This window comes from Bos taurus, chromosome 5 (assembly GCF_002263795.3).
Source record: "Bos taurus isolate L1 Dominette 01449 registration number 42190680 breed Hereford chromosome 5, ARS-UCD2.0, whole genome shotgun sequence".
NCBI lineage: Eukaryota > Metazoa > Chordata > Mammalia > Artiodactyla > Bovidae > Bos > Bos taurus.
In genome coordinates, this window is record NC_037332.1 from 91,415,002 (window position 1) to 91,438,831 (window position 23,830).

The following is a 23,830-nucleotide window of genomic DNA, read 5'->3' on the forward strand; positions in this document are numbered from 1 at the left end:
AAGATCAACATCCTCCCTTTTTGCTTTAGTTCATCTGCCACCATAGATCTTTATTCCCTACCTTATAATTAGATTTCAGTTCCTTTTTTGTGTCCCAGTCTTCCCACTTCATTCCCTCATTTATTCTGTTTATCACTGTTGTATTTAACCTTCTTGGAAACTGTTTTGACTGTGTCACTTTCCTTCTCAGAACATTTCAAGGATTCCCCACAGAGGGATAAGCTCCCAATCAGAGAACAGAAAAAGGATTTTGTATACCAGCTTTCACCAGGCATTTACTAATTAAAGGTTTGGGCTTCTGTTTCCAATTAGTGTCTTTGACAAGATCTTTGAATATCCTATTGTTTTCAGAATAATAGAACAATTTAAGTCAGGGATGCATTTGATTTGAGCAGCACAGTTAGTCTGTCCTTAGCAGCTGTAAATATGCAGACATGGATTTCTCAAGTCTTTAAGAAAATCCTTTTTCCCCCTAAATAATACACCTAGAATGCAGGAGACCCTGGTTTGATTCCTGGATAGGGAAGATCTGCTGGAGAAGGGATAGGCCACCCACTCCAGTATTTTGGGGCTTCCCTTGTGGCTCAGCTGGTAAAGAATCCACCTGCAATGTGAAAGACCTGGGTTCCATTCCTGGATTGGGAAGATCTCCTGGAGCAGGGAAAGGCTACCCACTCCAGTATTCTGGCCTGGAGAATTCCATGGACTGTATAGTCCATGGGGTTGCAAAGAGACGGACATGACCGAGCAACTTTCACTTTCACTTTTTTCCCGTAGCAGCTGTCTTATCAACACTTTTCCCTTGCTCCTCTTACTGGGACTGTAACCTGCCCCTTAAAGATCTCATCTGATATGTTAAAGAAATCACTAGGTGTCTTTTCATCAACACTTCTCATTTCACCCTTATGTTTATATGAACTAAATTTTTATTTTAAAATGACTAAATAACTCCTACTTGTCTGTCTTACCCCAGGATTGTATTCTGGTTGTGTTTTAGACCTTCACAAAGACTTAACACTTTGAAGAGTGATAAGGCTTGGGGTTAGAGTTCTTAGACTGAGGTTCAGTCTAAACAATGAGACGTTTCCTTGTATCACCCAGAGGACGTTCTTATTCATGGTGGGCTAAGGTCAAGGAACACTACTACAGTCTTCTAGAATTCTGCCTGATGTTCTTACTGTGCTCAGAAGATGATGTGAAGTCATCCAAATTTCATTTTGTTGCCTAGACCAATTCTGAATTTTTATATTCTAGATTTCCCGTTAAACTGCTTATTATTTTTCAAAGTTCAATAAATAGTTTTATATGTGTGTTAGTTTCCTTATGAGATAAGAAATCATTTAAAAGGAAAATCCATGTCTTCTTGTTCCTCTCTTCCCCTACCCCTGCATTTGCTTTGGATTTTGCTGCATTGGTTATTTTATCCTGCTAACCTAACCCCAACCCTCATTTCCTTCTTCTAAGCGTTCAGTATGTTTCTGAATCACCAATTAAAAATTTTAAATCCTCACTTGAGATTGGGCTTTTCTTTACCTTATTCGTGTCTTTCTTTTCACAGCTGTCTTCCTCAATAGCATTCTTTTCCTTCATAGAAGCTCTAACCCTAACACAGTACTTGGCACTTAGTCAATACTCAAGAAATGAAGCAAAATGAAGTGGAAGTCACTCAGTTGTGTCTGACTCTTCACGACCCCATGGACTATACAGTCCATGGTTTTCTCCAGGCCAGAATACTGGAGTGGGTAGCTGCTCCTTTCTCCAGGGGATTTTCTGAATCCAGGGATCAAACCCAGGTCTCCCTCATTGCGGGCAGATTCTTTACCAGCTGAGCGTCCAAATACTCAATAAGCAGCTATCAAATGACTGAGTAAATAAGCTATATATTTATAGTGCCTGGCTCTTTGAAAGTTATTCATAAATATTTGCTGAATCATTATTTATAATGCAATATAAAAACCAGTTTGTTCCACAGTTTGTTGTGATCCACACAAAGGCTTTTGCGTCATCAAGAAAACAAGTAGATTTTTTTCTGGAATTCCCTTGTTTTCTCTATGATCCAACCAACGAATGTTGGCAATTTGATCTCCGATTCCTCTGCCTTTTCTAAGCCCAGCTTGTATACCTGGAAGCTCTTGACTCAAGTATTGCTGAAGCCTAGCTTGAAGGATTTTGAGCATAACCTTACTAGGATGGGAAGTGAGCACAACTGACTGGTAATTTGAACATTCTTTAGGACTGCCCTTTTTTGGAATTGGGATGAAAACTGACCTTTTCCAGAGGATGAGATCATTGGATAGCATCACTGATTCAATGGACATGAACTTGGGTGAACTCCAGGAGATGGTAAGGGACAGGGAGGTCTGGCCTGCAGTCCATGAGGTTGTAAAGTCAGACATGACTTAGCAACAGAACAACAACATAAAAACCAGAAGTCTTCCTAACTTCCTAAGATATAAGTAGTTTCTGTTACCTACTGCAACATTTCTTACTGTGCTGCTAAGTTGCTTCAGTCATGTTCGACTCTGTGCAACCCCATAGACGGCAGCCCACTAGGCTCCTCTGTCCCTGGGATTCTCCAGGCAAGAACACTGGAGTGGGTTTCCATTTCCTTCTCCAATGCATGAAAGTGAAAAGTGAAAGTGAAGTCGCTCAGTAGTGCCCGACTCCCAACGACCCCATGGACTGCAGCCCACCAGGCTCCTCCATCCATGGGATTCTCCAGGCAAGAGTACTGTAACCAAGCAATAAAAAGCCCACTGGATGGACTTAAGAGTCTGTCATAAACAGTGAAGTAAGTCAGAGAAAGGAAAACAATATTGTATATTAACATGTGTGCATATGTGTGGAATCCAGGAAAATGGTATGGATGAACCTATGTGGAAGGCAGAGATAGAGACACAGACGTAGGGAATGGATGTGTGGACACGGGACGAGGTGGTGGGCTGAATTGGGAGACTGGGATTGACATATGTGTGCTGCCAAGTGTAAAACAGATAGCTATTGGGAAGCAGCTATATAGCACAGGGAGCTCTGCTCCATGCTCTATGATGACATAGAGGGGTGGGATGGTGGGTTGGGAGGGAGGTCCAATATAGAGGGGATATGTGAATATTTTTAGCTCTTCCTTGAGAGTCCCTTGAACTGCAAGGAGATCAAACTAGTCAATCCTAAAGGAAATCAATCCTGAATATTCACTGGAGGGACTGATGCTGAGGCTGAAGCTCCAATAATTTGGCCACCTGATGTGAAGAGCCGACTCATTAGAAAAGACCCTGATGCTGAGAGAGACTGAAGGCGGGAGGAGAAGGGGACGACAGAGGATGAGATGGTTGGATGGCATCACTGATTCAATGGACAGGAGTTTGACCAAACTCCAGGAAGCCTGGCATGCTGCTGTCCATGGGGTCGCAAAGAGTTGGACATGACTGAGTGACTGAACAACATAACTGATTCACTTGGTTGTTCAGCAGAAATTAACACAACTCTATAAAGAAACTATCCCAGTTAAAAAAAGAGAAAAAAAGCTGACTGCAGGGTAAAATAGATGTATCTTGGGGTCTGCTTCCCAGGTCTGTCCTAGGTGTTTACCCTGAACGCAAAGCTGTCTGAAGGCAAGCTGTCTGAAGGCATCTCTCTGCTAGAGCTGATCTTTTCATGCACACCGCTGCATCAGGAACTTATGCATTAAGGTCTGTTTGTTATGTTCAGTATCTTAATGTAGCCGCTCAGTTGGCTATATCCTGACCCAGGGATGGAACCCAGGTCTCCTGCATTGCAGGCAGATTCTTTACCATCTGAATAGTCTCTTAATGCTTCACTTCAAAAACTTTGACTTCATCTAATCTCTCAGATCCTGTTAGACAATTAGATCCTTATGACCCTTTCTTACTCCTTTTTTGCTCCAACTGGAGCTAGACTGTATTTGTAACATAACTACTTGCACTCTGTCTCAGAATGAGTCCTTGGTCACCATTCTTCTCACTCAGAGGCTTGATCTCTAATTGCTGTCCTTTTCCTGAGATCTTGTTTACTCTTCTGTGATAGTCCTCTCAACCCTCCGGACTTTACTAACTCATTAAAAATCTCCTTGACAATAAGCACAGCAGGTTATTTAAGTCTGCTTCTAGGAGCTAATGATTATCCAACAATTTCTTGGGGACCTAATAAATGGCGGAGTGTGAACTAAAGTCATATTTTTGCGCTACATTCCTATGCCCTCTCACAACCACCAATAAGTTTTCCTCTCCATGTCCTGCTGTGTGGAGTACATGGAAGAAACAGAAAGAGGTACATTCAGTTTAATTGGAGGAGTGCCTTATGGGGGACTTTGTGTGGGGGCAGGGAGATGGCCCCACATTAGCAGCAAGCACTCCCTGGAGAGGAAATAAATATGTCTCACACGTATTTACTATTTTTTCAAATATATGTAGGCGCTTTTGTTAACACAATTTTATTATTTAAAAGCACTGCTGCATTTATAGTAGTTTTAAACACTTTTTGTATTTCTTAGATATATCAGATAGCAAAAGGACTTCAGTGGCATCTGAGAAATCAGAAACTTTTTTGCTTGTTTAAAAAGAGGCTCCTCTAGTTGAAAAGATTAGAAACAAAAGTCTTAGGATACTCTTAGCATTCACTGGTGGAAGAGACTTCTCAACTGAAGAGTGAAATATAGGGGATTCTCATTTTAAATTAGAAAAATTAATATATATATATATATATATATATATATATATATAAACATATACATTAGTAAATCTTTATTCACAATGTGTACTTAGTTGCTCAGTCATGTCCTACTCTTTGCAGGCCTGTGGACAGAAGCCCATTAGGCTCCTCTGTCCATGGGGATTCTCCAGGCAAGAATACTGGAGTGGTTTGCCATGCCCTCCTCCAGGGGAATTTCCCAACCCAGGGATTGAGCCCATGTCTCCCACATTGCAGGTGGATTCTTTACCATCTGAGCCACCAGGGAAGCCCAGTGCCACCTGGGTAGCCCTGTTAATAGTTAAATATGCCAAATTTCTGTCTTCATTTCTTGCCTTAGGTTGCACACAGCCTTTCAAATGGTTTTCAGTGTTACTTTTGTATTTTTTGTGACCAGTGGATGAAAGTATCTTGAAAATATAATTTATCAGAATTGAAAAAATAGTAAGCAGTAGTAAGTTGGTGTAGAAAGAAAATGAAATATAAACTGTTTGTTAAGTAAATAAAACCATCTTCATATTGTAGGGTATGCCAGCAACTCTTCATATGAGTATATGAAAAAAGACTTTTATCTTTCATACACAGTAATAATAATAAGAGCTACCACATCGTGAATATTTAGTTCATTTAAAGCACTCTCTTAAAATAATCGTTGAGCTGGTATTGTCTTTATTTTATTCAAGATTTTTCAATGTACAGGCTATGCTTTTATCCACTATCTTGTAAGGTCTCTACAGAGAATGCAAAGGAAACTGACAGATTCAAATTAAGAGCACTTCTAGATCAAATTTTCTTAGTTATGTGATGAACGTACATGGTTTAAAAATATCAGACTCTTTGGAAGTGTCTGTAGATTAATTCAAAGTTTAATTGTATTTAATAGGTTATTATCTTTTTGATGAATAATTTATGAGAATTTTCCATCAAGTTTTTTTTTTTTTTAACTTAAATGTTTCCAATCATAGGGTAATATAGGCATTGGTAGAATTCAACTAACAACGATTAAAACAAGATAGGACTATCAAAACCTGAGGTCTATGCCAGAAACAAAACAATGTAATAAAAAAGTATTTCCCTCATTTATGTGCCTGCCAAATGGCAATTTTGAAATTCAGGCTGGCCATCATGAAGAGGGTGTTTTTATAAAATGACAATGTACAATAAAAGTACAGGAGTACAATAAAAATGCTTGTGATGTATGGTTTGCTGTATGCCTCAAAGAAATGGTGGAATGGTTTTTCCAGTCTTTGTGTTAATTTGTGTAGAATGGGATGATTTCAGGTCTTCGTGAATTCAATTCGAATGGTCTTCTGCTTCATTTCACATCAATTTAAGCCTTAAATAGAGCTTATCATCAATAGGTGATTTCCAATAATTTAAAAAAAAATCAAACTACCATATGTCTAGCACTTTGGATGTTCTGAGAGAGGACACAGAAAAGTGATCAAAATAGTTTCTGCCTTCAAAGCAATAACAAACTCATTGGCATGATCATCTTGTATCATATATATATATATATATATATTAAAATTTTTAATCCTCTACTTAATATAGTTAGCAACCAGACAGAAGTCACAGTCTAGTAGATAGAAATTCTTTTCTGACTCAGTACATATGGATTGAATTGCTTTTAAAAGTTCAGAATTCTAACTAGGACTCCAGACTTTCACTGAAGTATCTTGTGAAGCTTGAAAAGTTTTTCCATTTCTCAGTCTTAATAGCATGTAACAAGTAAGGCATTAACCTTATTTACTTTTTACAATCTACCTAATAGATAATACTGAAGAACTATTTGAGTTAACTGGTAATTAAATTTTTTTTTTTTTTACAGTTGCATTGAACCACTGTAGATGATTTCCAATTTCCAAAGCCTTAGCTTCTATTTACAGTGCTGAGAAATCGAAATACAAGAGACAGACTATGTTTTGTTAGTGATTGCTGAGGAATTGTGATGAACAGATAAATACTGGAAGGTTAGCTTTGATGATGTTATATTTGATAGATGGGGAAAAAAAGATGAATTATAAAAAGCAGAAACTAGTAATTTAGAGGTAAAATGTAACAGTTTTTTTTTTATCCATATACCTCAAATATTTGCCTTGATCATGTCCAACTAAACAGTTATGGCTAATATGCTAGATCAGATCATCGGGACTGAGTTATGACCGGCTGGAATGATGAACTATATCTAACAAAGTTAAAAACAATAGACTGAATGTCAAATTCTTCTTTTGGGCCTGGAAAACTCATTCTGCAAATCCAGGGTATGAAATTCTTTTTGCTTTCCTCCACTGGAATAGGCATTTTTCTTTTGTTGCTGAAGGGGATATGCCGTCTGCAGAAATCTAAATTGACATTCCTTTTTATTTTCCAATTCTTTAACATGTTCCCCTGTCTTCAAGCTTTGGTTATTTCTTACCTACATTTTTTTTTTTTGTTCTCCTACTTGCTAAGTGTTGTTTTTCTCTAGCTCTTTCACAATTTTTTCCCACTATCTTTGGTTTTTAGCAGTTTGAGAACAATATATAAATGCATGCTTTTGTTTGAGCTTTTCCTTTTGGTACTCAATAAGGTACTTAAATTTATAAATGTATGCCTTTCACTAAACTTTGTACATTTCTGGCAATTATTTCTTCAAATATTTTTCTGCCTCAAACTCTTACTTCTGTCTTTGGAGTCCAGAAACAAATGTGACCTAATGTTAGATCTTTGAGTATTTTCCCACAGACCTTTAAAATTCTATTCTTCTTTTTCTAATATTTTTTCTCCATGTTCTTTAAATTGGATAATTTCCCTTGATCTATCTTCTGGTTTACTGACTCTCCCATCATCTCCATTCTTCTCTTGAGTGCAAGATTTTTAATTTTAGATATTTTATATTTAAGTCCTTAAATTTATACTGGTACTTAAAAAATGAAGCTTAGGGTTAGGGTTAGGGTTAGGGTTAGGATTAGACCATTAATAGAACAATATCAATATAGCATTATATTAATTTTAGGGGTACAACATAATGATTTGATTATGATGCCTAATTTACACCCATGACCACACAGAGTTAAATTTTTTTCTTATGATAGCAAAAACTTTTAAAATCTACTCTCCCCAGCTTTCAAATATACAATACAGTATTATTAACTATAGTCAGCATGCTGTACGCTGTATCCTCAGTTATTTATGTATTTTATAACTGATAGATTATACTTTTTGATTCCCTTTATCCATTTCACCCCTTCCCTGATCTCTGGCAGTCATCAGTCTATTATCTGTATCTATAAGCTTGGTTTCATTTTTGTCTAGATTCCACATACAAATGAAATCTTGTGGTATTTTCTTTGTCTGCCTGACTTGTTTTGCTAAGCACGGTGCCCTTAAAGTCCATCCATGATGTCACCAAAGACAAGATTTTCTTCTTTTTATGGATGAATAATATTCCATTGTATGACTATACACTTTCTTTATTCATTCATCCATTGATGGACACTTAAGTTGCCCCCACATCTTGTCTACAGCCAATAATGCTGCAGTAAACACGGAGGTACACATATAATTTTGAATTAGCATTTTCATTTTCTTTGAATAAATATTCAGAAGTAAAATTGCTAGATCACATGGTAGTTCTATTTTCAATTTCTTCAGGAAACTTCATATTTTTTCATAAGGGAAAATAACAATTTACATTTCCACCAACAGTGGATGAGGGTCCACTTTTCTATACATCTTTGCCAACACCTGTTATTTCTTGTCTTTTTTTTTTTATAATAGCCATTCTATTTGTGAAGTGATATCTCACCATGGTTTTGATTAGTATTTTCCTGATGATTAGTGATGTGCAATACCTTTTCAAGTACTTATTGGCCATCTGTATATTTTCTTTGGGAAAATGTCTTTTCAGATCATCTGTCCAGTTTTTAATTTGCTTGTTTGGTTTTCTTGCTGAATTAAATGAGGTCTCTGTATTTTAGATATTCGTCTTTTACTAGATATCTGATTTGTTAATCATGTATCTTACTCCCATTCAGTAAGCTGCCTTCTCATTTTGTTGATGATGGCTTTCCATGATGTGTGGAAGCTTTGTAGATTGATATAGTCTCACTTGTTTATTTCTCCTTTTGTTGCCTTTATTTTTGGTATCAAATCCAAAAATCATCAGAAAGATCAATCTCAGGGAGCCTTTTTCCAGTGTTTTTTTTTTTTTTTTTGCCTAGGTGTTTTATGGTTTCAAGTCTTACATTCAAGTCCTTAATCAATTTTGACTTAAGATTTGTGTATGGTATAAGATGGGCTCCCCTGGTGGCTCAGGTAAAGAATCCACCTGCCAACGGAGGAGACTCAGGTTCAATCCATGGGTTGGGAAGATTCCCTGGAGAAGGAAATGGCAATCCACTCCACTATTTTTTGCCTGCACAGAGGAGTCTGGCAGGCTACGGCCCATGGGGTCACAAAAGAGACAGACACAATGTAGCGACTAAATAAAAGCAACAAGTATAAGATAGTGACCCAGTTCCTTTTTTTTTTTTTTTTAAAGCATGTAGCTGTCCAGTTTTCCAAGCACTGTTATTAAAGAGACTGTTTTCCCCTATTGTATGTTTTAGGCTCATATGCCATAAATTTGTTCTTTCTCAAGACTGCTTTGGCTATTTGGGGTCTTTTATGTTCCATACAAATTTTAAGATTGTTTCTTCTGTTTCTTTGGAAAGGCCATTGGGATATTGATAGAAAACTGATTCATATTAAGATGACTCAGAGGGATGGTACGGGGAGGGAGGAGGGAGGGGGTTCAGGATGGGGAACACGTGTATACCTGTGGCGAATTCATGTTGATGTATGGCAAAACCAATACAATATTGTAAAGTAATTAACCTCCAATTAAAATAAATAAATTTATATTAAAAAATATTGAGTGAATCTGTAGACCACTTTGGGTAGTATGGACATTTAATGTTAATTCTTCCAATTCATGAGTATGGAATATTTTCCATTTACTTTTAATTCTTCAAATTTATTTTGGTATCTTATGACTTTTCTGTGAACAGGTCTTTCATCTCCTTGGTTAAATTTATTCCTAGGTATTTAATTCTTTTAAATGCAGTTATACTTGGAATTGTTATCTTAATTTCTCTTTCTGATTGCTCATTATTACTATAATGCAGGTGATTTATATATATATATATATATATATATATATATATATGTATTTTCTGCTTTTTGGAAGTTTGCTTTATGCCATTTTGCTTTTAGGAAAAACCTACATTATCACCTGTTTTTGCTAACTGAACAAAATCCAGAGAATTTTCGCTTTTACAAGGAAAGGTGAAAAGTGAAAACAGCCTTCAGTGTTTTTTGGGGGCAACAATCTGTTAATAGCAGTGCTCTCATTGCTCAAGGTAGCATGAACCCTGAACAGTGAGACATGCTGCCAAGCTCATTCCCCAAGAACAACACTTAGAACTTCAGTATCAAGCTGCTATAGCTCTGAACTGTCTGTGAGCATGTATGCTTTATCTTGATTTATTCTGTGAATTTGTTAGCAAAATGCACCTGAAGGTAATTGCTTTTTCATTTTTGCCATTTTGGCTTACTTAAGATTTCATAGGAATGCCCTATTTTTAGATAGTGAGGGAAATGTGGTGATTTCATATCCTGCAATTTTACTGAATTTATTTATTAATTCTAATAACTGTTTGAGAAGTGGTCAGGGTTTTCTATATGTAATATCATGTCATCTATAAACAGGGACATTTTTATACCTTCCTTTCCAATTTGGATGCCTTTAATTTCTTTTTCTGACCTAACTGAATAAGAGTGGTGAGAGTGGGTATCCTTGTCTTGTTCTTGATTTTTGAGGAGAAGCTCTAAGATTTTTACCACTGAGTACAATGTTAGCTGCCCTCCCCCTGCTCCTGCCTGCCCCAGCCCCCCCCCCCCCCCCCCCGCCACCCCACCCACAGTCCCTTTCATGGATCACAGCCTTGTTGTGGTGAAGGGGCTTGTGTAACTCAATGAAGCTACGAGCCATGCCATGCAGAGCCACCCAAGATGGACAGGTCATAGTGAAGAATTCTGACAAAATATGGTCCACTGGAGGAAGAAATGGCAAGCCACTCTAATATTCTTGCCACGAGAACCCTATGGACAATATGAAAAGGCAAAAAGATATGATGCTGAAAATTGAGGCCCCAAGGTGGAAGGTGTCCAGTATGCTACTGGGGAGGAACGGAGGGAAATTACTAATAGCTCTAGAAGGAATGAAGGCTGAGCCGAAGAAGAAACAAGGCCCAGTTGCGGATGTATCTGGTGGTGAAAGTAAAGTCCAATGATGTTAAGAACCATATTGCATAGAAATGTGGAATGTTAGGTCCATGAATCAGGGTAAATTGGATGTGGTCAAGTGGGAGATGGCAAGAGTGAATATTAACATCCTAGGAATCAGTGAACTTGTAGGGAAGGGAATGGGTGAATTTAATTCAGATGGCCCTTATATCTGCTACTGTGGGTAAGAATCCCTTAGAAGAAATGGAGTAGCCCTCAGTGTCAACAAAAGAGCCCAAAATGCAGTACTTGGGTGCAATCTCAAAAACGACAGAATGATCTCAGTTCATTTCCAAGGCAAACCATTCAAAATCACAGTAGTCCAAGTCTATGATCCAACCACTGATGCTGAAGAAGCTGAAGTTGTATGGTTCTATGAGGAGCTAAAAGGCCTTCTAGAAGTAACACTCAAAAAGATGTCCTTTTCATCACAGGGCATTGGAATGCCAAAGTCAAGATATACCTGGAGTTATAAGCAAGTTTGGCTTTGGAGTACAAAATGAAGCAGGGCAAAGGCTAACAGTTTTGTAAAGAGAATACACTGGTCACAGCAAACTTCTTTTCCCAACAACACAAATGGTCAATACTGAAATCAGATTGATTATATTCTTTGCAGTCAGAGATGGAGAGGCTCTATACAGTCAGTAAAAACAAGCCCTGGAGCTGATTGTGGCTCATATCATCAGCTCTGTATTGCAAAATTTAGGCTTGAATTGAAGAAAGTAGAGAAAACTACTAGGCCATTCAGGTATGACCTTAATTAAATTCCTTATAATTTTACATGGAGATGATGAATAGATTCAAGGAATTAGATTTGGTAGACAGAGTGCCTGAAGAACTATGGACAGAGGTTCATGATATTATACAGGAGGCAGTGACCCCATCCTAAAGAAAAAGTGATACAAAATGGCAAAATGATTGCCCAAGGAGGCTTTATAAATAGCTGAGAAAAGAGAATCAAAAAGCAAGGGAGAAAGGGAAAGATATGCCCAACTGAATGCAGAGTTCCAGAGAATAGCAAGGAGAGATAAGAAGGCCTTCTTACATGAACAATGCAAAGAAATAAAGGAAAGCAATTTATTCAAGAAAATTAGAGATACCAAGGGAACATTTCATGCAAAGATGGGCACAATAAACGACAGAAATGTTATGGGCCTAATAGAAGCAGAAGATGCTAAGAAGAAGTGGGAAGAATATACAAAAGAACTGTGCAAAAAAAAGTCTTAATGACCCAGATAACCACGATGGTGTGATCACTCACCTAAAGCCAGACATCCTGGAATGTGAAGTCAAGTGGGCCTTAGTATGCATTACTAAGAACAAAGCTAGTGGAGGTGATGGAATTCCAGTTGAGCTATTTCAAATCTTGAAAGATGATGCTGTGAAAGTGCTGCACTCAATATGCCAGCAAATTTGGAAAACTCATCAGTGGCCACAAGACCGGAAAAGTTCAGTTTTCATTCCAATCCCAAAGAAAGACAATGCCAAAGAATGCTCAAACTACCACACAATTGCACTCATCTCACACGCTAGTAAAGTAATGCTCAAAATTCTCCAAGCCAGGCTTCAGCAATACATGAACTGTGAACTTCCAGATGTTCAAGCTGGTTTTAGAAAAGGCAGAGGAACCAGAGATCAAATTGCCAACATCCGCTGGGTCATCATAAAAGCAAGAGAATACCAGAAAAACATCTATTTCTGATTTATTGACTATGCCAACGCCTCTGACTGTGTGGACCACAACAAACTGTGGAAAATTCTTAGAGATGGGAATACCAGACCACCTTTCCTGTCTCCTGAGAAATCTGTATGCAGGTCAAGAAGTAATAGTTAGAACCAGACATGGAACAACAGACTGATTACAAATTGGGAAAGGAGTATGTCAAGGCTGTGAATTGTTACCCTACTTGTTTAACGTCTATGCAGAGCATATCATGCAAAATGCCAGGCTGGATGAAGCACAAGCTGGAATCAAGATTGCTGGGAGAAATATCAATAACCTCAGATATGCAGATGATACCACCCTTTTGGCAGAAAACAAAGAAGAACTAAAGAGCCTCTTGATGAATGTGAAAGAGGAGAGTGAAAAAAAATGGCTTAAAACCCAACATTCAGAAAATGAAGATCATGGCATCTTGTGTCATCACTTCATGGCAAATAGATGAGGCAACAATGGAAACAGTGAGAGACTTCATTTTCTTGGACTCTAAGATCACTGCAGATGGTGACTGCAGCCATGAAATTAAAAGATGCTTGCTCCTTGGAAGAAAAGCTATGACTAACCTAGAGAGCATATTAAAAAGCAGACATCACTTTGCCAACAAAGGTTTGTCTAGTTAAAGCTATGGTTTTTCCAGTAATCATGTATGGATATGAGAGTTGGACTATAAAGAAAGCTGAGCACTGAAGAATTGATGCTTTTGAACTGTGGTGTGGAGAAGACTCTTAAGAGTCCCTTGGACTGCAAGGAGATCAAACCAGTCAATCCTATGGGAAATCAACCCCGAATATTCATTGGAAGGACTGATTGTGAAGCTGAAACTCCAGTACTTTGGCCACCTGTTGCAAAGAGTTGACCCGTTGGAAAAGACCCTGATGGCAGAAAAGATTGAGGACAAGAGGAGTAGTGGGCAACAGAAGATGAAATAGTTGGAAGCATCATCAACTCAATCGATGTGAGTTTGAGCAAACTCAGGGAGATAGTGAAGGACAGGGAAGCCTGGCCTGCTGCATCCGTGAGGTTGGGAAGAGTCGGACAGGACTTAGCAACTGAACTACAACATAGTTTGTTTCCTTAAGAAACAATTGGTAATCTTTGAGGGTCAATTTTTTGGTTGAAAAGTCATGAAACAAAGTAAGTTATGTATATCTGGGCTGGGTACTCCTCACTGTTCATTGCTTTGCATCTCATTTATTCTTTGAAATGGGAAATGGATGTCATAATACGCCAACTCTGGAAGAACAATTTTTATTCATGGAATACAAGGCAAATATAATTGTTTGAATAATTATTATTAGAAAATTTCCCTTTAACAAGAAATTGTCATTCATTTAGATAAAGTGAATCTAAGATGGAGCAATGACAAATTTCTTTTAAAGGTCTAGATTTTAAAAAATTGAAAAGAATTGAGAGCAGGAGAGAAGAAAACAAGTCTAGAAATGCAAGAGTAGAGGAGTCCACGAATCGCCTATAAAAGGCAGATGCAGAAATCCCAACCCATACTGACAGAGTCAATGTCATGGAAGTTGCATCCAGGAATGTGGATTTTAAAAACAAGACCCCCCAGCCCCCGCCAGACTACAAATACATAGTAAAACTGTAAGAATTTTTAAAAATAAAACATAATAAAATTTAATGTGTGTATTTAGTTCTTTTTGTTGTGTTTGACTACTTCTCTCTCTTCCGTTGATTTCATACAGTAAGGATTTTCTGCCATTTTGTGTCTTAGGAAAGGACTAAAGAGCACTCCAGCTGAGATATATCCGACTTTCCTGGTCATTACTTGCTCTTCATATGAAATGACTTATTATTCTGTTACAGACTAAGGAGACTCTCCTGGTGTGAGCATATTCCATATCAGAAGGGGGTTTGGCATCCCTACTGATGCCATTACTGATGCTAATCAGTAATCCTTACTGATTATCTTAAGAGGCTTCTGGAACGTGATCACTCAGGAGCAGGTAGAAGAAAACAGTCTAGAAATGACACAACACTAGGGGAATCCACAAGACCAGGAGACACACAGCAATGCAAAGAGAGATCGCAGAAGTCAGTGGAAGAGAGCATTTTAATGTAGGCTACATGGGAAAACACTAGAAAGATTTAAAGACATATTTTAACTGTAAATCATTTTTCTGTTTCTCGGTTATACAAACTGAACTATTATTTTTAAAAATCTTGGTCAGTTCTAAATAACTGCACTATTTTGTCAGTCTCTGTTCACTAGGATAAATCATATTGTGTGGCTTTGAAAGGGAAGAATTTTAGCAATTTTGTTTTAGGCTGTGAATTCACAGGAGGGAAGTAGTTCTGACAGCAAAGCTTCAAAGATTTAATATAAGATAAACAATTCTTTTCATCAAGCTTACTATCAAATATAACAGAACTGCAGGCAGAATAATTCATTTTAATATTAAAATAAAATCAAACACAACTTCTTTAGTCTGATTACTCAAGCATGTGAAAATACTGAAGGCGAAAAAAATAAATAACAATTAGTTACAACTTGAAATGAGCAAAGAAAATGTGTTGAGAATTTATAGATTTTTTTGTCATTTGCATTATAGTGTCATCTCAGTCTTCAGATAAGCCAAAGAAATAAAGTAGTCATTTAAAAGAAACTGTGAAAAATGCAAAGCGTGAGAACTTTGTTGTGATGATTTTGGGAAGGTGAGAGATTGTTGTCCACATTAGAAGTAACTTAACATTCTTTTATTTAACAAAGTATTCATTGAGCACCTATGATATACTTGACCCTGCTTTAGCCCTGGGGTTATAACACTGAAACAGGGCAGTGGAGGAAGGAAGTTTGGAAGTGCCAACCAACAGGGGTGTTTCCGCAATTTTATATATGGGAGTAGGAGAGGACCTCATGGGAAAAGGTGACAGTAAAAATAGCTGTTTAGCATATGTGAGATTGAACCACTGGGGAATTTGAACCATGGGCTTGGGGAAGAGCAGTCCAGGTATGCTGAGTAGTAGGTACAAATGCCCTGGGGCAGAAACATGCTTCAGTATTCAAGATATAGGAAGAAAATCATTGCAGCTGGAATGGAGTGATTTAGGGAGTCTGCCTGGGAAATCCCATGGAGAGAGGAGCCTGGCAGGCTACAGTCCACAGGGTTGTAAGAGTCTGACACGACTCTGGGACTGATTACAACAGGCGTGAGGTGAAGCTGGAGAGGTCAAGGGTGGTACTTGGCTATCATTGTAAGTAGAATGAGATTCCTTCTGCAGAGGAATATAGGATTTGACTTTTATTCTCAAAGGAATATTTTGGATGCTAGGTTAGAAAAAGACTAAAAAGATATAAAGCAGCAGTCCCTACCCTTTTTGGCACCAGTGTCTGGTTTCCTGAAGACAGGTTTTCCATGGATTAGGGGGTGGGGGGATGGTTTGGGAATGATTCAACAACATTACCTTTATTGTGCACTTTATTTCTAGTATTATTACATCAGCTCCACTGCAGATCATCAGGCATTAGATCCTGGAGGTTGGGAGCTCCTGATATAAAGGTAAAATCAGGGAAAGCTATTGAGAGGCAACAGCAGTAATTCAAGTGAGAAGACATGGCAGCTTGATCCAACTGTGGTAGTGGTGGTGGTACAACACAATGGAATCCTGGCTTTATTTTGCAAGATGAAACTGAGAATTTGCTGATAAATTGGGATGTAGTTTTTGAGAGCAGTCAAAAGAACTCTAAAGATTGTAACCTGAGCAACTAGTAGGATAAGGGTGTTATTTAGAGGTGAGACAAGTTGCCAAAGAAGCAGGTTTAGGGGGACAATAATCAGAAGTTTGACTGGATGTATGTTAAGTCGTGATGCCTATTGAATTTCTACTAGAGTTGTTGAGTAATCAGTTGTACATATAACTGGATTTTAGGGAGACTTTCAAGTTGTATTATAAATACAGAAGGAAAAGACATGTAAAGGGTATTTAAAGCTACAGGCCTGGCAATAAAAAGCGAAGAGGGACTGCCCTGGTGGTCCAGTGGTTAAGAATCTACTTCCAATGCAAGGGGCAAGGGTTTGAACCTGGGTTGGGGAACTAAGATCCCACATCTGTGAGGTGAGGCAAAGAAAATATTTTTAAAAGAGAGAAAGAGATGAGTTCCAGGGCAATGTTAAGAGATTAGGGGGCAGAGAACAACCAGGAGGAAACATGACTTCATTATTAACAACTTCCCTTTCAAGGGCATTGGCAACATATAGGCCCTAGTGGCCCTAACATGTTAGTCACTCAATTGTGTCCCCATGGACTGTAGCCTGCCAGCCTCCTCTGTCCATGGAATTCTCCAGGCAAGAATACTGGAGTGGGTGACCATGTCCTTCCATGGGATCTTCCCCACCCAGGGATTGAACCCTGGTCTCCTGTGTTGCAGGCAGATTGTTTACTGTCTGAGCCACCGGGGAATTCCAAGCAGTTTTCAAATTTTTAAAGGATTCACTGTCTCATTTTCCATTTACTCATAACTTGATCCAAATCTTAAACTCTTACTCTTACTCACTCCCCTCCTTTATGCTTTCATCACACTTGTTTTGAATATACTTATTGGTAGTACAACTTGATCGGAGTGTAAAATGCATTTTTGAAAACTGTCAAAAGTAATTTGGGGATTTCGCTAATGAATAAAATGAGTGATCAGGTTGGTTAATACTGTTTTTGATGAAACATTAGGCGTGACTGTTGAATAATATCAACAAGCTTACTGTGTGGTTTATCTGCAGATCTAAAAGCAATGTCGACAGGCATGTTCTAAAATGTCTTCAGCAATGACATTACTGAAATATATGTATACTTTCCAAGAGGACTATTTTCAGTTGCCCATTATATGTCATATATATATATATAAATTCTGTTAAATTGATTAACACTATTTCTTAAATACTATTTCTTTATCATGTGTATTTATATAGATTCTTAAAGTCCATGAACATACATATTGCTATAAATTATATCTAACTTAATCTTCATTTCCCAGCCTAAGACTGTCTTAAACAACTGCTATTCTCAGTTAAGCTGATTAACTTACTCAGTTCAGTTCAGTTCAGTCACTCAGTCGTGTCCGACTCTTTGCGACCCCATGAATCACAGCACGCCAGGCCTCCCTGTCCATCACCAACTCCCGGAGTTCACCCAGACTCACATCCATCGAGTCAGTGATGCCATCCAGCCATCTCATCCTCTGTTGTCCCCTTCTCCTCCTTCCCCCAATCCCTCCCAGCATCAGAGTCTTTTCCAATGAGTCAACTCTTCGCATGAGGTGGCCAAAGTACTGGAGTTTCAGCTTTAGCATCAGTCCTTCCAAAGAACACCCAGGACTAATCTCCTTTAGAATGGACTGGTTGGATCCCCTTGCAGTCCAAGGGACTCTCAAGAGTCTTCTCCAGCACCACAGTTCAAAAGCATCAATTCTTCAGCGCTCAGCTTTCTTCACAGTCCAATTCTAACATCCGTACATGACCACTGGAAAACCATAGCCTTGACTAGATGGACCTTTGTTGGCAAAGTAATGTCTCGGCTTTTGAATATGCTATCTAGGTTGGTCATAACTTTCCTTCCAAGGAGTAAGCATCCTTTAATTTCATGGCTACAATCACCATCTTCAGTGATTTTGGAGCCCCCAAAAATAAAGACTGACACTGTTTCCACTGTTTCCCCATCTATTTGCCGTGAAGTGATGGGACCAGATGCCATGATCTTCATTTTCTGAATGTTGAGCTTTAAGCCCACTTTTTCACTCTTCTCTTTCACTTTCATCAAGAGGCTTTTTAGTTCCTCTTCACTTTCTGCCATAAGGGTGATGTCATCTGCATATCTGAGGTTATTGATATTTGTCCCGGCAATCTTGATTCCAGCTTGTGCTTCTTCCAGCCCAGCGTTTCTCATGATGCCCTCTGCATATAACTTAAATAAGCTAAAGCAATTGAAAATAATTATTTTTAAAGAGTAAAAGTTCTACAAAGCACATTTAATAATATTTGCCCAGTTCTTATAAAAATTGCTGATTGCAAACAACACAGATTTACAGACAGGCATCTTTGGATGTCTGGCTAATACTAAATTTATAAAGGATGTATTCCCTGAAAATTATGCCAAATATTTTTCAGTGAACAAATATTTATCAAGTGCTAGTATGTTCCAGATGCACATGATGTTGAGAAGAGTTTGCTCCTTTAAGTCCATCCAAGTGCATCCTTAGAGATTTATATGCACAAAGGAGAGAGCCGAAGTAATGCTTCTGACTTGCCACATCAGTGGATTCTCCGGGGAGTTTTGCCATGTGGAGGATCCATTTTGCTAGGCTAGTGGAAGACCAGAGAAGCTAGTGAGGCTTAGTGTTACCCTTGCCACTTACTGCATCCAGATTCAGACGTTTAACCAATTAAAGGTGACTCAGATATTCAAGCTGAATTTAGAAAAGGCAGAGGAATCAGAGATCAAATTGTCAACATCTTGTTGGATCATAGAAAAAGCAAGAGAGTTCCAGAAAAACATTTACTTCTGTTTCATTGACTATGCTAAAGTTTTTGATTGTGTGGATCACAACAAACTGTGGAAAATTTTTAGAGATGGGAATACCAGACCACCTGACCTGCCTCCTGAGAAGCCTGTAGGCAGGTCAAGAAGCAACAGTTAGAACCGGGCATGAAACAAGGGATTGGTTCCAAATTGGGAAAGGAGTACGTCAAAGTTGTATATTGTCACCTTGCTTGTTTAACTTCTCTGAAGAGTACATTATGAGAAATGCCAGGCTGGGATGAAGCACAAGCTGGAATCAAGATTGCAGGGGGAAATATCAATAACCTCAGATATGCAGATGACACCACCCTTACGGCAGAAAGTGAAGAGGAACTAAAGAGCCTCTTGATGAAAGTGAAAGAAGAGAGTGAATAAGTTGGCTTAAAGCTCAACATTCAGAAAATTAAGATCATGGCATCTGGTCCCATCACTCCGTGGCAAATAGATGGGGAAACAGTGGAAACAATGAGAAACTGTTTTCTTGGGCTCCAAAATCACTGCAGATGGTGACTGTGGCCATGAAATTAAAAGCTGCTTGCTCCTTGGAAGAAAAGCTATCACAAACCTAGACAGCATATTAAAAAGCCGAGATGTTACTTTGCCAACAAAGGTCCATCTAGACAAATCAAGGTTTTTCCAGTAGTCATGTATGGATATGAGAGTTGGATGATAAAGAAAGCGGAGAGCTGAAGAATTGATGGTTTTGAACTGTGGTTTGGAGAAGACTCTTGAGAGTCCCTTGAACTGCAAGGAGATCCAACCAGTCAATCCTAAAGGAAGTCAGTCCTGAATATTCATTGGAAGGACTGGTGCTAAGTCTCCAATCCTTTGGCCACCTGATGTGAAGAACTGACTCACTGGAAAAGACCTTGGTGCTGGGAAAGATTGAAGGCAGGAGGATAAGGGGATGACAGAGAGTGAGATGGTTGGATGGCATCACCGACTCAATGGACATGAGTTTGAGCAAGCTCTGGGAGTTGGTGATGGACAGGGAACCCTGGCGTGCTGCACTCCATAGGGATGCAAAGAGTCGGGCATGACTGAGAGACTAACTGTGACACAGAAGGCTCCCTCTCTTAAAGACATGATCCATTTGCCATCCTTGGAGAAGGAAATGGCAACCCACTCTAGTATTCTTGCCTGGAGAATCCTGTGGACAGAGGAGCCTGGTGGGCTGCCGTCCATGGGGTTGTACAGTTGGATAGGACTAAAGTGACTTAGCAGCAGCAATTGCCATCCTGGTCTCTCTGACTTGACCCATCTTCAGGGAGTAATGGGGTATAATAGAGCAGTTTTTGGTTTTCCTTAGAGGCTAACTACCATTCTTGGTTCTGGGGATGCAAAGATGGGGGGTCCCTGTTATTGGAAAAATTATTACTTTTTGAGGGAAGAAAAACATCTTTGAGCAATTATATCAGAATATGATAAGTGTTCAAAGCACTAAATGGGAATCTGTGAGAAAATTACCTCTCTGGCTTCACATAGAAGGTGTTGGCACTGTTCAAAGAGATGAGTCAGCCTTCCATGAAACTTAACTTGATGAGACAGATGTAAACTTGGGACTTAGTTTTTTTTTTTTGTTTCTTCTTTTCCTTCTTTTGGTTCTCAATATTCTAGCTATGCTGGACTTGACTTGTTCTGACAGTTCACTTTGAAAAAAGTCTGACTTTCATTTTAGGACTTTACCTGTGAAATATGTTATAGCCTTTCCAGCAAGGATCACCATTATCCTGTACACTGAGCATACTGAATACTGTAATTGGCTCATTGTTCCTCACTGATACTTGGTGGCTGGCCCCATTCCTCTCACAAGTGTTGACATTAATTGCTTAAAGGAAGAAAGTTATTTCTAAATGTAGGTTTACATGTTTCTTATTAGATAAGAGAAACTCACGATGTTTTTCATGTGCTTCACAAGTATGGTCAGCTTCGCGTCTTTGTAGGATATGACTAACTGCACTTTAGGCTTCTTGTCAGCAAACTTCTCACCTGATGAAAGAGTAGAATTTCAGTGAGTTAAATTGGAAGTGGCTGATCATGGGATGGGGGCTTCCCAGGTGGCTCAGTGGTAATGAATGCGCCTGCTTACGTAGGAGACGCAGGTTTGATCCCTGGGTGGGGAAGATCCCCTGGAAGAGGAAATGGGAACCCACTCCAGTATTCTTGCCTGGGAAATCTCATGTACAGAGGAGCCTGGTGATCTACAGTCCATGGGGCTGCAAAGAGTTGGACGTGACTGAGCATGACCACATGATACACTGAACATTCAAAGACTAAAACTAAAATATACTCCATATATTTACCTCGTCTCTTCCTTTCCAGTTCCATGGCACCTAGTTCAGATGCATATGGATCTTTTGCCTAAATTGCTAGAACACTCTCTTGCCCATCCCCAGAACCCAAATGTAACCCATATTGTACACAATTACCAGTATAATCTTCCTAGGGCAACTTTTATAAAATTACCCTTTCAATCAAAGTACTGTTCATAGCTTTCCATTGCTTATGAAAAAAATTCTGAATTTCTCGGCTTCATATTGTTGCTTCTTATTGAATCCATGTTTGTTTTATTTCCCATTAATATTATTTCATACTGCAGTCCATATGCTCAGTTCTACAGACATGCTCTGCTATTTGCTTCCAGACATTGCTCATATTATTCCCTTTATTTGAAATGATCTCTTTTCACTATTTCTGGCTGTTGAATTTTTACCTCTCCACAAAGCCGAATTAAAATGCAAAATAGTTTCTGTGGTCACCTCCCTCTGAATTTCACTAGCACAGCCCTTATCACTTATTATTTATATTTTAATTATTACCTTACCTGTCTCAATTTGCTTAGTAGATTACAATCTCCCTTAAGGCTTACTTTTTTCCCTCTTTCCCCAAAGGATATGTAAATCAGCACTTGCTCCATAATGTTGCACTAAACGTCTATTTAATGACAAAAGTAAACCTCAATTTTCTTTTCAAGTTATATAATAGCATTCCAACATTAAAATGAAGGCTTTAGTTTTTTAATTAAAAATTTCCAGTTTATAGCCCAAGGATTAAATATAATTCACAGTTTTCTAATATTTCCCTTGGTAATCACTGGTTGTATGTTCTCTGAGGGAATTCAGAGAGAAGAAATTTATTAATAATAAGAAATTTGGCAATGTCTTGTGGGCTTATTGGGGTCTAGGTTGTTTTCTGATAGTCAATCTTAGCTCTCTGGCCCTAACGTTTGAATATTAAAGCTGAGTGGTATGTTTCCTCTCCCAAAGTCTTTTACATGTTTATTAGAATTGCACACATTGTAAACAGGTGTATTAATTATTAATAGTTTTCATCTTAATGTGGATTATTGACATTGAAATAATTAAAATTGACATCGAGTGTTTCTTACCACTAAAATGACAATTATGTAGATAAATAAAGAATTCTTCCTAAGAATATCTTGATTACAGTGGTAGAGTGATACTGTGAGTCTGAGATACTATGAGGTAATTCTGACTGTATTACATGGGTAAACTGCATTTCATGATTAAAAAATGTAGCTGAACTTTTGGTATGAGGATGCTAAAAAATGCTGATACTTTCTTATGAACAATGAACATTATTTTTGAATTAAAGAGTGAAAGGATTATTAGACACATTAATAAGAAACTTAATGTGTTGAATTAGAGGAGCATTAATTCAAAGATAGGAGATTAATATAAATTTATGGATGAGTGTCTAAATGATAGCCATACAACTGTTACTTGAATTGACAAGAGGATCAGTTCGGTTCAGTTCAGTTGCTCAGTCGTGTCCGACTTTGCGACCCCATGGACTACAGCACGCCAGGTTTCCCTGTCCATCACCAACTCCCGGAATGTACTCAAATTTATGTCCATCGAGTTGATGATGCCATCCAACCATCTCATGCAAGATTAGTAACCAGAGTATCCATCAAAACACGTCAGAGTTTAGAACCCACTGGAAATGCCAGCCACTAGGAAGTCACCAACTCAATGGACATGAGTTTGAGCAAACCCAAGAAGCTAGTGAAGGACGGGGAAGCCTGGTGTGCAGTAGTCCGTGGTGTTGCGAAGAGTCAGATACGACTAAACAACTGCAACACAGGAAGTCCTTGTAGTCAGTGTAAGAATAGTCGAGGTGCTTAGTATTTCTAGAATTCTTATCATATGCCAATGGTGGGCTCAGAGTTTCACGTACATAACTCACTAAATCCTCACAGCAAATCTATAAAGTTTATGTTTACTTCCATTTTACACCTGAGGAAATTGAAGTATTTGGTCCAAGCTTATGCAGACAATTAATGATATCTGGTCAAATGATCTCTACAGCCTGTTTTTTTGTTTTTTGTTTTTTTGGTGTGATTATATGTACATAAAATAAAATAGAATTACAGCCTGTTTTTGAATATCATGCGGTAAAGGGTAGATGAAGAGTCTGTAAACTAAGGGGAAAGACTTTAAATGAACAGCCCAGAGAGGGAGGCTTTTTTTTTTTTTTTTTTGACTACAGGGCATATGAGATCTTGGTCCCCCTACCAGGGATCGAACCTGCGCCCCTGGCATTGGA

The 23,830-nt window shown here is 38.5% G+C and overlaps 1 protein-coding gene across 5 annotated transcripts in view; it reads right to left on the bottom strand.

Annotated features, from left to right (window-relative positions):
* PIK3C2G (phosphatidylinositol-4-phosphate 3-kinase catalytic subunit type 2 gamma) overlaps positions 1–23,830 on the bottom strand; it is a 669,869-nt gene that overhangs the window by 16,275 nt on the left and 629,764 nt on the right. For all 5 annotated transcript variants that reach the window (XM_059886331.1, XM_059886332.1, XM_010805449.4 and 2 more), the window contains one exon: positions 21,156–21,250. In XM_059886331.1, coding sequence (XP_059742314.1) covers positions 21,156–21,250 — 95 coding nt within the window. The remainder of the gene's footprint in view (positions 1–21,155; positions 21,251–23,830) is intronic.